The sequence below is a fragment of the Eschrichtius robustus genome, chromosome 1 (genome assembly GCF_028021215.1).
Source record: "Eschrichtius robustus isolate mEscRob2 chromosome 1, mEscRob2.pri, whole genome shotgun sequence".
Lineage (NCBI taxonomy): Eukaryota > Metazoa > Chordata > Mammalia > Artiodactyla > Eschrichtiidae > Eschrichtius > Eschrichtius robustus.
Window position 1 is genome coordinate 179859416 of NC_090824.1, and position 15203 is coordinate 179874618.

The window sequence follows — 15203 nt, forward strand, 5'->3', positions numbered from 1 at the left end:
AGGACCATTGATGCTTTGATCTGGAAGATGTGCTATTGTTGTTGTTTATTTGGCTGTACCGGGTCTTTGTTGTGGCATGCAGGCTCTTTTAGTTGCAGCATGCCAGATGATCTAGTTCCCTGACCAGGGATCAAACCCTGGCCCCCTGCACTGGGAGCGTGGAATCTTAACCACTGGACCACCAGGGAAGTCCCAGATGTGTTATTTTGAATTTGTGTAACAACTAGACATAGTTGGATTTACTTAAGGGACTGCATGCTCTTAGCATTTGATGCAAATCTTTGGAACATTTGTTTGCAAAATGGGCAGGTATTTGGGAAAGGATGCAGATATGGATGAGAGGTGCTCATCGATGTGATCCGGTGGGAATAGAGAGGGAGGCAGTCAGTGGAGATGGAGACACGTTATATGATTATGCAGAAAATGTGGGTTGTAAGGTAACCTTCATGGACTCTTAAGTTCAGTACTTTGCACCCTAATTCCAACACACAAGAAGGAAAGATGCGTATATGTGTTCCTAATAGTGACGCCTGTTACTTGGCATTGTGATTCCAGGGAACCAGTAGGCCTTGCTCTTGGCCTTGACTTCTCATAGATTTACCATAAGCTGTTCACTCTCAGCCCAAAGCAGACCTGATACAATACGTGGCCACATGATGGTTTAGAAATGTTCTGTGCTCTGGAGCCCATTGGGTCCATGTTCGAATTCTACTTCTACAATGTATAAGCCGGTAATCTTAGAAAAGGAATTTATTGGGCTTCCCTGGTGGCGCAGTGGTTGAGAATCTGCCTGCCAATGCAGGGGATGCGGGTTCGAGCCCTGGTCTGGGAAGATCCCACATGCCGCGGAGCAACTCGGCCCGTGAGCCACAATTACTGAGCCTGCACGTCTGGAGCCTGTGCTCGGCAACGAGAGGCCGCGATAGTGAGAGGCCCGCGCACCGCAATGAAGAGTGGCCCCCGCTTGCCACAACTAGAGAAAGCCCTCGCACAGAAACGAAGACCCAACAAAGCCATACATACATACATACATACATACATACATACATACATACATAAAAAGAATGTAAGCAGACAAGAATAACATTAAAAAAATAAAAAATTAAAAAAAAAGAAAAGGAATTTATTTATTAGACTTTTGCATCTGGAAAATAATACTTTCTCACAGAGACGTGATAAGGATTAGAAATAATGTATGTAAAGCACCTAGCATGGTATCTGGCATATAAGTGCTCACTGAAAGATGCCTATTATTATTATTACTTAGGATATGAATTGTGTTTGAGTCCATACTATGAAACAATTTGGATTGAAAAGTAGAGTTGTGATAGTCACTCATTTGTAGTGCATCACAAGTGCACAGAAAAGATTAACAGCGGAAGCAGCTAACACTTATTGGACACTTCCCCGGGGCCACGTCCTGTACAAAGCACATGACTATATGAGGTGGAGCCCGTTTGTTACCATTTTACAGATGAAGAGTCTGAGGCCCAGGGCGGCACAGTTAGGAAGTGGTAGTGCCAGGATTCAGACCCTCAGCCCCAACACTGCTCTGCCTCAGGGTACAAGAGATCTAAAGGCACCTGTGAAGGATGGCTGCGGGGGGGGGGAGGAGGGCAGAGATTATAAACACATACTCACCAACATAAGGACCAAAGGGCGTAAACCCTCTTTGCAGCGTCCCTTCCTTTATGCACCTCAGTGAGTGTGTGTTTTTTGAGAAAGTAAAAATGGCCCTTCATTTGGAGACCCATGAATGCTTGCTCTAGATATTCGGACCATTGTGCTGCTGCCTGACGCCTCCGTTGTATGAACCGTGCTTTGTGCAGGTGAGATGCAGGAGCCCCATTTTTTGAACTTCCGCTCTCTGTTAGCTGGGACCTGTGGCAACGCCTTCCTCTTTTCATTCTAGCTGCTTGTCAACAGCGGTAACCACAAGCCCTTCCTGTCCCAGAAATAAGTCTTGCCACACTGTCAGCGAGCTGTGAATGCTACATTCTGTTCCACGTGGGCCTTTGCCACCTCCACCCTGCCCGAGCCGGCTCCACGGGGTTAAAGTGTTTATTGAATTCCCAGAGGGCGATTTGAAAAGCAGTAGAGGTGCACAGGAACAAGATAAATGCTCGCACTCTAATCTAAGCAGGCATTGCGTTACACCTAAGTTGTTGAAGGAAGATTTTGTGCTCGGCATTGTATTCAGCAGAACATTTTTTATAACAGTAAGGTTGATTCGAGAAAGCTCTGAAAGTGCTTCAAGTTAGTCTGATTGTTTATCTCAAGGATAAAAAAACAGAGTGGTAAATTGGGGGATAAGAAGTAGAAATTGAAGCCAGGACCTAGTGAAGAGTATTTGCCATCATTTTCCTCTCGGGATAAAATTGAATTCAGGATTTCTCCTTTCCATAGGTTTTATTGTTTGTTTGTTAGCCATCAGTGTCTTTCCCCCCCGCCCCCAAGGGCTCAGAACTAGCCTAGTTTCACAGCAAATTTAAGGTGCTCTGATGGGTTTTGATTGAAATAAGGAAGCCTACTTAAGATCTTTGAAAACCTTCTTGCTGTTACCTGAGACTACAGTGAAGTGACCATTTGCAGTGAAGTTTTAGTCCGTGGGGCCCTTTCTTTCTGCCTTCTGGGCTGGAGGCTGGGGGTTGAGGGACAGTCGTGGACAAGGCTGTGTAGGTTCTACGTCTGCTGTGTTTAGGTGCATTTTACTGTATTTTCACAGGCTGGGAATCAAGAGCACGGTACTGCAGATGAATGCTGCTTAGGGCATTCAGCCTTTCGCCGGGCAGAGTAGGTGGGTTTAGGGTGCATTAGTCGGCGGGGTACGTGGGGGAGACAGAGGGTATGTGGTTTTGCTTTACTATGTACTGCAGCTCAAATGGGGGGGGGACGGAATCCAAGTAAAAACATAAATACTTCATCATCCTTTTACATGATGGTGACTGGAATTGCACGTTCTAAACAAGCATTGTCTCTTTCAAATAAGGGTTTCGGGGAAACAGCGTTAAGGAGGATTGATATGTAAAAGCTTATGGTGTTGCTCTTTGTATCGGCCCCAAATATTTACTGAAGCTAGGAGAAGAAAAGGCAGACTTTTCTCTCCCAAACGTGTGGCTCCTCTTTTCTCTCCCAAACGTGTGGTTGTTTAGAACTCAAGTGCAACATCTGGATGTCAGATATACGGAGAGCAATTTACGGAGTGTGAAAGATTTGAAGTATTCAGTGTCCTTTAGCGGGAACTCAACTTTCTGGGACTGCTTTTTTTTTTTTTTTTTTTCCTCCCGGCACAAAGCAGGCAATTCTGAGATCGCCTTTGCCTCTCTGAATTAAACCCTTTGTGCCCGGGTCCCATAAACAACGTGCTTTTTAAATGGGAGCCCCCTCCCCGCCCGGGCCCTTTTCTCCAGCGTGGGCAGCCAATGGGCTGCACCCAGCCGCATTGCTGGAGCGCTTTCCCTTCTGAGCAGCAACAACGTACTAATTTGATGCACACATGGATGCCTCGCGCGCTCTGCAAATTCATCACCAGCATCTTGCATTAGTCATCTGACGGACTGCCGAGTGTTTCATTTTCTTTTCATGTGACTTTATTATTACCACCTCTCTCCTCTCTTCCAAAAACCTCCCAAAAGGGGTGGAAGGGTGGGAAAGCCAGCGGAAATCCAGCCCCACCTTTCTTTCCACGGGAGAGCCAGTGTGGGGCTGATAACGCTGTGGATGCTGGATGGCAGCCTAGCCAAGCGAGACCTGCTCGTAACTTGCAGCTGCCTCCCGAGCCGGGTTTCAAGATGTCCACGCCCCGGGTGACAGCCGGCAGGGCGCCGCCCGGGGTCGGGCGGCGATACTGAACAAGCAGCCTGCAGTGAGAGCTCTCGCCGCTGCCGCCGAGGAGCAACCTAATGGTGCCTGTGCTTTGTTTTAGTTCATCACGTTTCCACGACTCATTAGGCACTTTGCCCCGTGCTCCTCTTCCTCCTCCTTCCGCCTCCCCGCCCCCACCCCCACCCCCGATTTTCTGTCTTCCTGTCCCTCACCCTGCAGCCCTAACTCTGGCTCCCGCTTCCCTTTTTGACAGTAACGGCACAGCCAACAAGATGAACGGCGCTTTGGATCACTCAGACCAACCAGACCCAGATGCCATTAAGATGTTTGTCGGACAGATCCCCCGGTCCTGGTCGGAAAAGGAGCTGAAAGAACTTTTTGAGCCTTACGGAGCTGTCTACCAGATCAACGTCCTCCGGGACCGGAGTCAGAACCCTCCCCAGAGTAAAGGTACAGATAGTGGGGCGCGCGCGCGCGGTCAGGGGCGCGCAGGGCGCCTGGGCGTCCCGGGAATCGCGGGAGGGAGGAGGGCGAGGGAGAGCCGCCCGCTACCCCAGTGCCCCGCGGCCAGCCGGGCTCCTCCCCGCGACCCCCCGCCCGCCTGCTTCCCGGACAGGTGGACCAGACGGCCTGGGATGCGGGGAGGGAGAAGCCGAGCGGGGGCGGCGCGGCCGCGCCTCCGTCCAGGCGCGTGATTCCTCCCTGAGGTCACTTTCTAGGCAGTGGCTTGCCTCTCTGAGGAACAGAGCTCTTTCTACCCCTACCTTTCTGTTACTGCCCATGTAATTACAGCTGCATTTCACTTTTCCATAGGCTGTGGGGATCTTGAAGTACCTTATAAACAGTGATAATCACTGGTGTAACGAATAAAGGGTACACTTTTAGCAGGGACATTAATTCTTGGGGTCTGAATGGAGATCATTAAGTGAAGTGTGCCTTTGGGGGTGGGAAGTAGCACCCTAGTGGCCTGAAATAGTTAGCACACCTTCAAAAATGCTTCTGGTTTACGCCCTTAGCAGTGGTAAGATTCACGTGTACAATCTGGTGGCTGTGACTGCCTCCATTTTAAGATGAGAGAGATTCTGCTGGGGGGGGGGGTACAGTTATTAAAAAAGAGGCCGGAAACCTCTGTCCAGGTTGAAGCTTCTGGGTATTGGAGTCACCCTTTGTACGCCCTTTGTAGACTTCAGTTAAGATATCTCCTCTGCCTCTACCATTTGGTCTCTGTTCATGTTTTAACCTTGCTTTAGTAATTTTGTTCTTTCTCTGGTCTTGATCTCTTGGTTTTCGTACCCAGGGCTCCTCCATCTCTTTGTGGGTCTCACAGTTGCTGTTTCTCTGCCCCTTGGTATTTCTGTCTGGCCTGTTATTTTATTTCTCTGTTGCCTCTCACAAGAGCTCCTGCAAGCTCATTGTTTGGCTTGTACACACACTTGAGTTGAGCATCTGAACATCAGCCCATACTACTCTCTGAGCCTCTTCTTTACTGTCAAGGTGAAGGGCTAGGACTAAGTCATTGTTAAAACTCTGATGTTCTCTGACTCTGAGAAACGTTGGTCCATTTCTTGTTCCCTGTAGTTACTGAGCTCTGATAGGACTTTTTGGAACCTTTTAAGAAATTTGAAAACCCCTAGATCATATCTGTCTTATAAAGGTGAACAGACATGCCTGTGTTTATAGGACTCTCCTTTTCTATCTCAAAACCTGTCATGTAACACCAAGAGTGTTTTCAAAAGAATATATATATAAGGATTTTGTCATCACATACTTGACTGTCCCATAATTTGAAAAATGGAAAATTAAATATTTAAAAATCAAGAGGATTAAAAACATCACAAATTAGGGCAATGCTGGGACTCTTTATTGATCATATTCCTTAGCTATTTACCTATGTGTTTCCCAAATGGAGAAGAACTAAAATTGGTTTTAATACTTTCAGAGTATCCAAAGGCAGTATAATGAATGGGCTGAAGCTCGGGACTTAGCAAAGAAGGGCCTTCCCACCATCTAGAATGGCACCCACAGAAAACTAGGCCAGAGGCAGTAAACCATTGCTTGAGAGCAGTAACCACAGTTCATCCTTGACTAGGAAAACTTGCCTGCAAATTTCAGTTTATTCAGCATTTTTCAAAATGACTTCTGACATCATGATCGAAGCTCATTTATTGTTACGATGCCTTGTTACGTGCATTTTAGCTTTTGATTAGACGTGTCCTACTTTAGCCAAAAAGACCTTTCTCTGAGTCAAGTAAATGCTTATGCCTGGCCTAGTTCTTCTACCATTTGCTCTCTTTTCTCTGATGTTCCTCTGATCAGTATCTTTACCAGGCCATATTTGTGACTCTGTATTTTAACTCCGTTCACTAGATCTTATAACTAACTTCATTTAAACAGTTTGCATCAGCTCAGAGTCTTGGAGGGAAAGGGAAGGCTTGTGAGGGAATTTACTTTTTTTGAGCCCATGCTGCGTACCAGGCTCTAGGTTAGGAGCATTGCATAGTTATCTCATTTAATTCTTACTGGAATTCTGGAAGTAGATGGTATTAGTATCGTTTTGCAGATGAGAAAACTGAGGGTCACAAAAAGTTAAGAGATATAGCCCAGTTCACCCAGCTAGTAAGCGGCAGAGTAGAAATTTGAGCCCGGTTCATCTGTCTTCGTGGGCTACTCCATCTCGCCTCTCAGGGAGATGAGGCCAAAACCTGCCTTGGTCTGCTTTATTTCAGGGTTGGGTCAGAGGCCTTCTCCTTTCCCTAAGAGTTCCCCAAGTGAAAGGAAGGAATTTCACCCTTCAAGAACAGGGTTGATCTTGCTTCTGTCTTTGTCCTTAGTTTTTATACCCCTGGGTCAAGAGTGTACATCACTCCAGCTCACGGTATCATGGGATGGAAGTTACAGATGAAATCATTCAAATCTTACCTTTGGAAATATAGGTCAATTCCCATTACTGTGAACTCCAAGTCTCACATCAAATATTGCTTGAAGTACATGGGCTGTCAGCCAAAGCTTGAAAGGGTTTTTGTTATACAGACATCTCTGTTGTAAGGTGTTTGTTGTGATGGGATTTGAGCTGTATAATGACATTCCTCTCGGAGGATTACAGCCCTTAGCCGCTTACGTGTAGAGATCAAACACCACCACCTTTCTTTATACTGAGACCTATGTGTGCCATACATTATTTGCCTGTTCGTAGATAAGATACGACCCCACGTTTACGTTGGTTCTGACTACCAACAGAGTAAAATTATCGTGTTTTCCCAGGGCTGATGTCAGAGCCTCAGAAATTAGAAATTTGGAGGCTCTCTCTAAACATGGTTTAAATTATCTAAGGCTTTTAGGATGGCCTTGATTCGTTGCCTTACTGACATCAGTGGTTCCAAGGAAAGAGACAAAATCAGGCTATTACCTAATCCAGGTGAATTAGGTTTTTCCTGTCACTTTGCATTTGATGTTCTGTTTAATCTTGAGGCATAAAAATTTTGTTCTGTTTTTGAAAGTATCCTTTAAGAGTTAAGAGTTTAAGCTATCTGTTTCTTCTCTCACATAAATACATGTGTTGATCAAGCAGCCTCAGCAGCTCTGGGGAACCTGGCTCAGTAAACCATCCCACCTCCGAGGACCTAGGGAAAGCATGTTTTATTTAGTGGTTATTGGTCAAGTCTAGATAGGAATATATAGTAGTTAAGAGCATGGCTTTTGAAGTCAGCAAGGCTTGATTCAATTTCTAGCTGTACCACTTGCTACTTGTTGGCCTTGGGCACATTACTTAATCTCCCCTGAAAATGGAGACAGTCCTCATAGGGCTGCTGAGATGGTGAAATCACGAGCTTTGCACAGAACTGACTGTGGTAGGAGCTCGCTATGGTGGTGGTGGTTATTACAGTTATTATCACTGCCCCCAAGAACTTGAAATCTAATAGGGACAATGAGGTAAATATATACACAGATAACTATAATATAAAAGAACATGAGATAAGAGTAAGCAAGAAAGAGACGAGCATATTTGAACTCTGGAGGTTAAAGGGAGGAATGAATAACTTGCAACTATGGAGATAGGAAAAAAATGGCATCTTTACCAAGTCTTGAAAAAAAAAAAAAATAGGATTTCAGTAAGTAAAGACAAGTAGACACACTGGCCTGTTTCTGGCGTGGAGGTGAGAACATGCAGGGCGGGTTCTGGGAACTATGAGTTCTCCCAGAGTTCAGAGGAAATGTGAAATATAGGAAATGAAGGAAGTGAGGAAGATGGGGAGGCTTAGAAATAAAGACTGGGGCCGGTTCCTAGAAGACTTAACTTCTCAGGCTAAAATATTCGAGTTTTATTTCTTAGACAGCAGAGGGTCTGTGAAGGTATTTCAGCAACAGGGAAGGTGGCCAGGAGCCTGGTGTCGCATGTCAGGGAATCTATGGAGCCTGGACAGGACGCTGTCATGGCAACGGAGAGGGAGGAACCAAGTGACACAGACATGACCATGGTGAGAGGAAGGGGGCTTAATAACTCCATTGGGGCAGTGACAACTGGGAGCTTTTGGCCTAACTGGGAGGACTGGGGAAGCAGTCAGCAGGTGGGGGTGGACAAGGAGAGGGGTGGTCAGTTCGGTTTTGATCGCTCTGAGTCTGAGGTGCCTCAGAAGAGTCAAGCAGGATGCAGGCCAAGGAAAGCCATCAGATTTGGTGATTGGAGGAGCTGGGAGCATTTCAGAAGGATGGGGAAGGTCGGGAGAGGGATGGTGTAGGTTTCTGTGCGGGGCTGTGAGTGGATACTGCCCTCTCTGGGAAGTCAGAGCGTGAAAGGAAAGAGATCTTAGATGCAGCGCTTTTTTTTTTTTTTTTTTTTTTTTTTTTGAGCCAAAGGTAAGAAGATGGAGCAAAAAAAGATAGTGCAAGTGCAAGGAAGGTGAGGATCAGGATCCTTGCAGGGACGAAAGGAGTGGCTGGAGAGCACATGTCAGCGGGTGGAAAGATGCTTCATTCGAGACAGTGGGGCCTTTAGCAGGAAGTAACACCAGACTAAGTCTCCGTCTAATGAGGGAGGTAGACACTCGGTCACAGATGCCCTTGGACTTCTCAGGAGGCAGTATGTTTCTGAGAAGTCTGGGTGAAATCAAAGACGTAAGAAAAATGGTGTAAAATGACTGTTTTGGAAAATCCAGTAGGGGAGAGAACAAGGGGATTATTGAACAGGAGGGTGCAGTTACCCCTAGGTTGTGTCAATTTACAGCGGGCCCTGGCGGTTGTAGTTCTCTGTCCGTCAGCGAGTGAGCAGGGAATGTCGGGCTGGAGATGAGCAAGAGAGATGTGGCTGAAGGTCAGGAAGGGTATTCAGTGTGTCAGAATGTTCACTGAAGCTGGTAAAGACAGAGGGTAGCTCTGGTCTTCTGGAGAAGGGAGAGTTGGGGGCTGGAGGTGGGGAACGAGGTACAGTGGAAGGGGTGGCGGGTACGGGGATGGGGTCCAGTGACACCAAACTCAAAACCTCTAGGCAGTAGATAAATTGTGTGCCTTGGATCATCACTCTTGAGGTTTCCATCTTAATCAAAATTATACCTCAGGATCCCAGCACCCTGAAAAAACCTACCCTCTCATGAACACTAGTTATACTTTTCTAAGTTTGAACGCTTAGGTATTATTATTCTGATTTTACTGGAAGGAACTTTGCGGAGCCTTGCTGAGTGACCAGAATAGTCATTTGATATTTGAGATGGGAGGTAGAAGCAGACCCTCGACCCTAACCAGTGCCTTGCCCATCACATTTTTACTGTCTCTCTTTGGTGACTTCTCAGCCAAAAGAGAACTAGGAAGGGGAAGTGGCTTGTGTCGACTAGCGCTCCGTGCCACAGGCCTGAAGAACAGAACTTCCTTTTTTCTTGAAATGTGCTTGGGGGCTGTGGCATAACCGCCATGCAGCTGCAGCCCTTCCAGCGCCCTGAGTCCAGAGTGGGTGGAACAAAAATCACATTCACAGCTCCTCGGGGAAGGGTGATTACCTTTAAGTTTCAAAAGAGCAGCTTTTGCCCTTTCATCTCCTGGTTGGGCAGCCTACAGTTGGGGTGACGCCAGGGACAGCCCTAGACAGCAGTTTGCCTTGGGTGATTTCATCCTTCTCCCCTCCTCCCTCCACCGATCTTAGGTGATGACAGAATATGAGTCGCTTCTTTCCTTCTCAGCGCCCTTACTTCAGTCTTCAGGAATTCATTCACAAAAAGCTAAGTTCAACCTCCTCTCTTCCCAGTTCAGCACGATGGCAAAGTTGTCCTGGAGGATGAGATGAGATGGCCAGGGGACGAACAGGGGAGGCGAAGAGGAGGAAAAGAAGGGCAAAAAGCACCAGAGCTAATTGTCCTTATTTCAGAATCTGACAGGACAGCCCTCTGGGCTCTGGCAGCATGAGAGCAGGCCCTGGAGTCGGGGGACCGATAACTGGTGTTTATTATCACAGATGAGTCTGGAGAACCAGCCTCGATCTCTGTGTCTTTGCAGTATTGATAATACCTACCTCCGAACTGTTGTACATGTTCAGTGAAAGGACAAAGGTGGGTGCTGCTGGTAGAGTCCAGGGAGAGCTGATAATCTTACAACCTTGATGATTCTTCATAATGTGAAAGGCTTGTAAAGAGCACCTTCGACCTTTTTATTCAAGGAAGAATATTGGGGGTGGGGGGCTGGGGTGGGAGCGGAGAGAGGCTCATTTTTGTGTTTCTTGCTTTTGCTTTCTTCCCTTGGGTAGTAGAAATGTACTTGGAGCCAGTTTATTTAAGCGCTGTCCTCTTGAAATCAGTAATTGAGAAAGAATTCGGAACGCAGGAAGATGAACCAATTTTACATTTTTAACGCACACAAGTCAGGGATAGGATTTCTGCCCTAAATTTCTTGCAAACTAGGGTGGCTGCCCTAGATTGCCTGGGACAGCCCGAGTTATGTTCGTGCTGCCTCAGGGGCCCACAGGAAGGATGCTTTCACCCTGAATTCATTTTTTTTTTAATTTTAATTTTATTTATTTTTGACTGCATTGAGTCTTCATTGCTGCATGCGGGCTTCCTCTAGTTGCGGCGAGCGGGGGCCGCTCTTCAGTGCTTTGCGAGGGCTTCTCATTGCGGTGGCTTCTCTTGTTGCGGAACACAGGCTCCAGGCGTGCGGGCTTCAGTAGTTGTGGCTCACGGGCTCCAGAGCACAGGCTCAGCAGTTGGTGGCACACGGGCTTAGTTGCTCCACGGCATGTGGGTTCTTCCCAGACCAGGGCTCAAACCCGTGTCCTCCGCACCGGCAGGCGGACTCCCAACCACTGCACCACCAGGGAAGCCCCTGAATTAATTTTATGTTAACAGAAACCGCTATGTAACGTATTGTGACATCCTTTTATCCTTTCATTGTTGGCTGACCGAGATCCTACAGGATAAACCTAAAATGCAGTCAGAGGCTTTATATTCATGCAAGCAGGGATCCTTGTCACACCCTTGGGAGAGGTGGCTTCATCAGTTATGGCATAGGGTTATATTTTTAAAAATTAACAGTTCAAGTTTTTGAAATGGAGTTTTAAATTGTTTTGGCTTACGCAGGCCATACCCATGGAACTGATTGAGATGAATGAGAGAGAAATGTCCAGTGAGCCTTGATTAAGTTATAGTGAGAAGGAATCCCTTTAAACACCCCATACTCTGTGCTGAGAGATTGGGCTGTGCTTGTCTAGCTCAGCCTGAATTTCTCTTACTTAAAGGGCGGCATCTACCCTGGCAGGTAGTATCTGTCCTGGGTACATTTGGATCCTTACATCTCTGGAGGGAAAAAAGAGGAAGAAAGGGGGGCAGGAGAGCGATCCAGAGGACACACAGAGCAAGCCGGTATCAAAGAAGGAATGAAATTAACCTAAGGTTGCTTCTGCCCATTTTGTTTTCTTCTCCTCTGGCTGGGACGTCAGCTGGTCCCCAGTCATCTTGTCCCCAGTGGATTTGCATTTCTGGAATTAAAGTGGCAAAAGAATAAAGAAAACAGGCTCTGGACAAAAGGAGAATGGGCTTTTGGGGTAGAAACTTGCCATGAGCAGTAAATCCAGGGTTTCATGCCTGCTGTCTGTTTTAGTCCCTCCAACACATATTAGAGGTTGACTGAAAAAGCCAAGTCTAGGTGATATCACAACTCACATTTCCCAGGGACGCATTGATAGTTTGCCTGCCTGGAGGTCTTACTTGCCTTTTTATTTGCACCCAAGGAGATTTCTCCACATTAGAGATGTTCCACCATCTGTTACGCAGTTGTACCACTCTGCGTCACCATACTGTGGGGTCATTATGAAATGTCTTTGGAAGTGAGAAGTCCAGTTTCCTAGCCAGAAAGAGAAGTGCTCCCTCTGGGGTAATGCTGCTACTGGTTACTCTGCAGTACGTATGCATTGCCTGGGAGTGGCCTTAGCGTGACTCTCTTCTCACTTTCGCTCCAAGGACACCAGATAGTCGGGCCATCGGGTTGAAAGGGTGACTTTCTTCCTTCTTCGATCTTGGCTTCTAATTAAAATTTACAATCAACTATAGTTATATTTTAGAAGTGTTCAGAAATGCTAACATTAAAAATATAAATAGAATCATTACATACCTTATGAACCATTAGCTTCATAGATAATACATTATCTTTAATAATTCAAACCATGGTAAAATGTGCCACGCGGTTAGCACAATTAGCTCCCTTTTTTTTAATCTTGTGTTCGTAGATTCTTAAAAGACTGAATTTTCACCTTGGACCTATGGCCCCAAATGCTACCAAGATTTAGGCATGAGATTTTTCTTCCTTGTCCAATTTCACTGGTCCTGAAACAGTCCATGCTCATGTTTTCCTGTCTGATATTGACTAGCCCACACCTCTTATTGGAACAGCTCTCCCTCCCTTGTACGTGTGATGGAAAAAGGACCACGGGGAAAAAAGGCCTGTGTGGAATGATGGATTATGATCGTGTGGATTTCACAAGCTCCCTTTTCACTGAGTCACATAGACAGACACGTAGGTAGAGCAAAAAAGCAGGTTTGCTATTAATGGAAAAAGGAGTTATTTGGCTGAACAGGGGCAGGTTGTAATGGTACAAACTAATGGGTCCAGGAGAATCGGGATGGCAATTTAAAAGCCACAGAAACTGATACTAGGATCAATATTTTTTCACTCTGTATGTAGATGACTGAGAACAATGTCCCCGATATAGTATCCACGTCCTGCCATTAATTCAGGTTGGAGAAACCCAACTGGAGAAATATACTTCGGGCAGTGATCAGTTGGAAGAATAAAGGAATATAATTTCCCCCTTTCTATTAGAGGATCATAAATTGGAATTAGAGACGTGACTCAAGAGAGTGAAAGAGAATATCCACCCATCACCCTCTTGAAGTGACCCAGAATCTGATCGTTATAAAACGTTTTGGAGTGTGTTAGACGTTTGTAGGACAAGTTCACAACCTACATGTGGATGGAGACCTGTCTCTTCAAAATCGTCTTCAGCATCCTCTGTGCTGTTTCATGGTCTCTTGCCAGCCAGGTCTTGTTGCCTTCTTTTCAGTTTTAGGTGAAAAAAAAAAATGCCCCCCAAACTCCCTTTAGTTTAATGGAAACCACATCACAGACATAGAGAGAGACCTGATGATGGGGAGGGGGAGGGGGGGTGTAAGAAGCAAGGCTTCTAACAAGTTAATGGTCAAAAAATGGCCCCCAAATGCTAAACACTCCAAACGAAGGTGCCAGACACCAAGTGTTAAGGAACAGGTAATTCACCACTTTTCACAGAGAACTTTTTTGCTCCTATGTAGGCCACAGTGCCTCATGTTAGGAAATGTTATTGAAGTTCCATCAAGAAGATGGACGCCTTCCAGAGGCAAAGCAGCACGAATCACAAAGGTCCTGGAAGGTGCGCCCATCTGGAAAGGTCCTGGAGGTTAACTTAAAAGACCTGAGAGCGTGGAGTCACAAGAATGAAAAGAGAGAAAGGCTGGAGCCAAACATAAAAAGAGAGATTGTGCTCTCCAAAAGAAAAAAAGAAAGTTAGAAGAGAATGTGATTGAAGCTTGGAAGTCGCTGAAGTGCAGAGTGAGGCCATATATAGATAAGCTCCTTCAATTAATGCTAAACCCTAGGGTTCTGGGGCTTAGACTTACAATGTTGGCACGGCAGGCCAAGTGTAGAGTTGGAGCCAAACTTTTACACAGAAGAGGTGGTGAACTTAGAGAAAAGGATGGAAGTTATGGCGAGGGTGGGGGGCAGCTGCTTACAGCTCCCCCCACCCCCCGCCCCGAGGAGTGGCCCTCAGGCTGGCGATCCCCTGGGGCTTCATGCCTCCCTCTTTTGTAACGGGGATTTGGACCTTAGGGTAACCTTGAAAGCCCCAGGTCCCATTTAAAGTGGAATTTAACCTCGAATAGAAAAGATGAAAGACGTGGCCCAGAAAACTAGCCACGTGTTTACCAAAGGACCTTTTACATGGCAATAAATGTTCATCGGCACCTACTGTGTGCAAGGCCTTGTGTTTAGTGCTGAGAACATAAAGATGAACAGGCCATGTGCTGGGCACCACAAGGAGAGAAAGCATTGAATGTCATTAAAGGGAGGACTGCCCAAGTCGTTTAGAAACGTCCAGCCAGCTTGGGGTCGTCGGTGTCCGCTTGGTGTGCACGTGTGTTGTCTCTTTCGGAGCAGACGCTCAGGAGGCCTCGTGAGCAGAGGATCCTGTGCCGTTCGTATAACGAAATTGGAGTGAGAGTTTTGGGGGACCCCAAGGTCGTGCAATGGTGGGAGTCTGAGGGTTTTCCTTTCAGCAGTGCACCTCCCCAATATGCCCTTTCCCCTTTCTCTTCAGTTTTAGTCTTCCTTCTTCTTTCTTCTCCCTATAGGGAGTTGAGGACGAGATTAGCCTAAGTTTTACTCAGTCAGCTTTTCTGAGGGTTCTCTGTTAAATCCAGGGGCACGCAGTTTGCAGCTTCCTGTTGGCATAACTGAGTCAGTGGCCATGCAGCAGCTGGTCCTTATTGACCCCCTCAGTGTCACACTGTTTGGTGCCAGGTCCTGAAGACACAGCTGGCCCCTACCTGATGGAACTGTTCAATACATCCAGTTGACACGAATGAGCGACTGATAGCCTGGCCCCTCATGGGAGGTGTGTGTGTACATGTGTCCTGTGTACAACACACACACACGTATGTTTTGAACTTCGTGGTAACTCGAAGTTTGTTTATTTCTTTGAACACCGTTTCTTCAACTGTACGTATTATTGCCTGTGAGGTAGACTTCTGAGGAATAAATCGTTTATAAAATATTGGCTGTAAATTGCCTCGTGCAGTGCCTGGTGTAGGGTGGGGACTGAGTGAAGCATGTAGGTAGTGTATAGTAGGTGTGGGAGAAGACAAAGATGA

At 46.4% G+C, this 15203-nt stretch overlaps 1 protein-coding gene across 2 annotated transcripts in view; it reads left to right on the forward strand.

The window, feature by feature from the left end:
* CELF2 (CUGBP Elav-like family member 2) overlaps positions 1–15203 on the forward strand; it is a 527561-nt gene that overhangs the window by 355718 nt on the left and 156640 nt on the right. Inside the window, exons 1-2 of one of the 2 annotated variants that reach the window (XM_068560100.1) lie at positions 3525–3905; positions 4079–4275. In XM_068560100.1, the coding sequence (XP_068416201.1) occupies positions 4098–4275 (178 nt within the window). In that variant the 5' untranslated portion in view covers positions 3525–3905; positions 4079–4097. Of the gene's footprint in view, positions 1–3524; positions 3906–4078; positions 4276–15203 lie in introns of those variants that run through there. The other variant, XM_068560092.1, reaches the window with a different exon arrangement.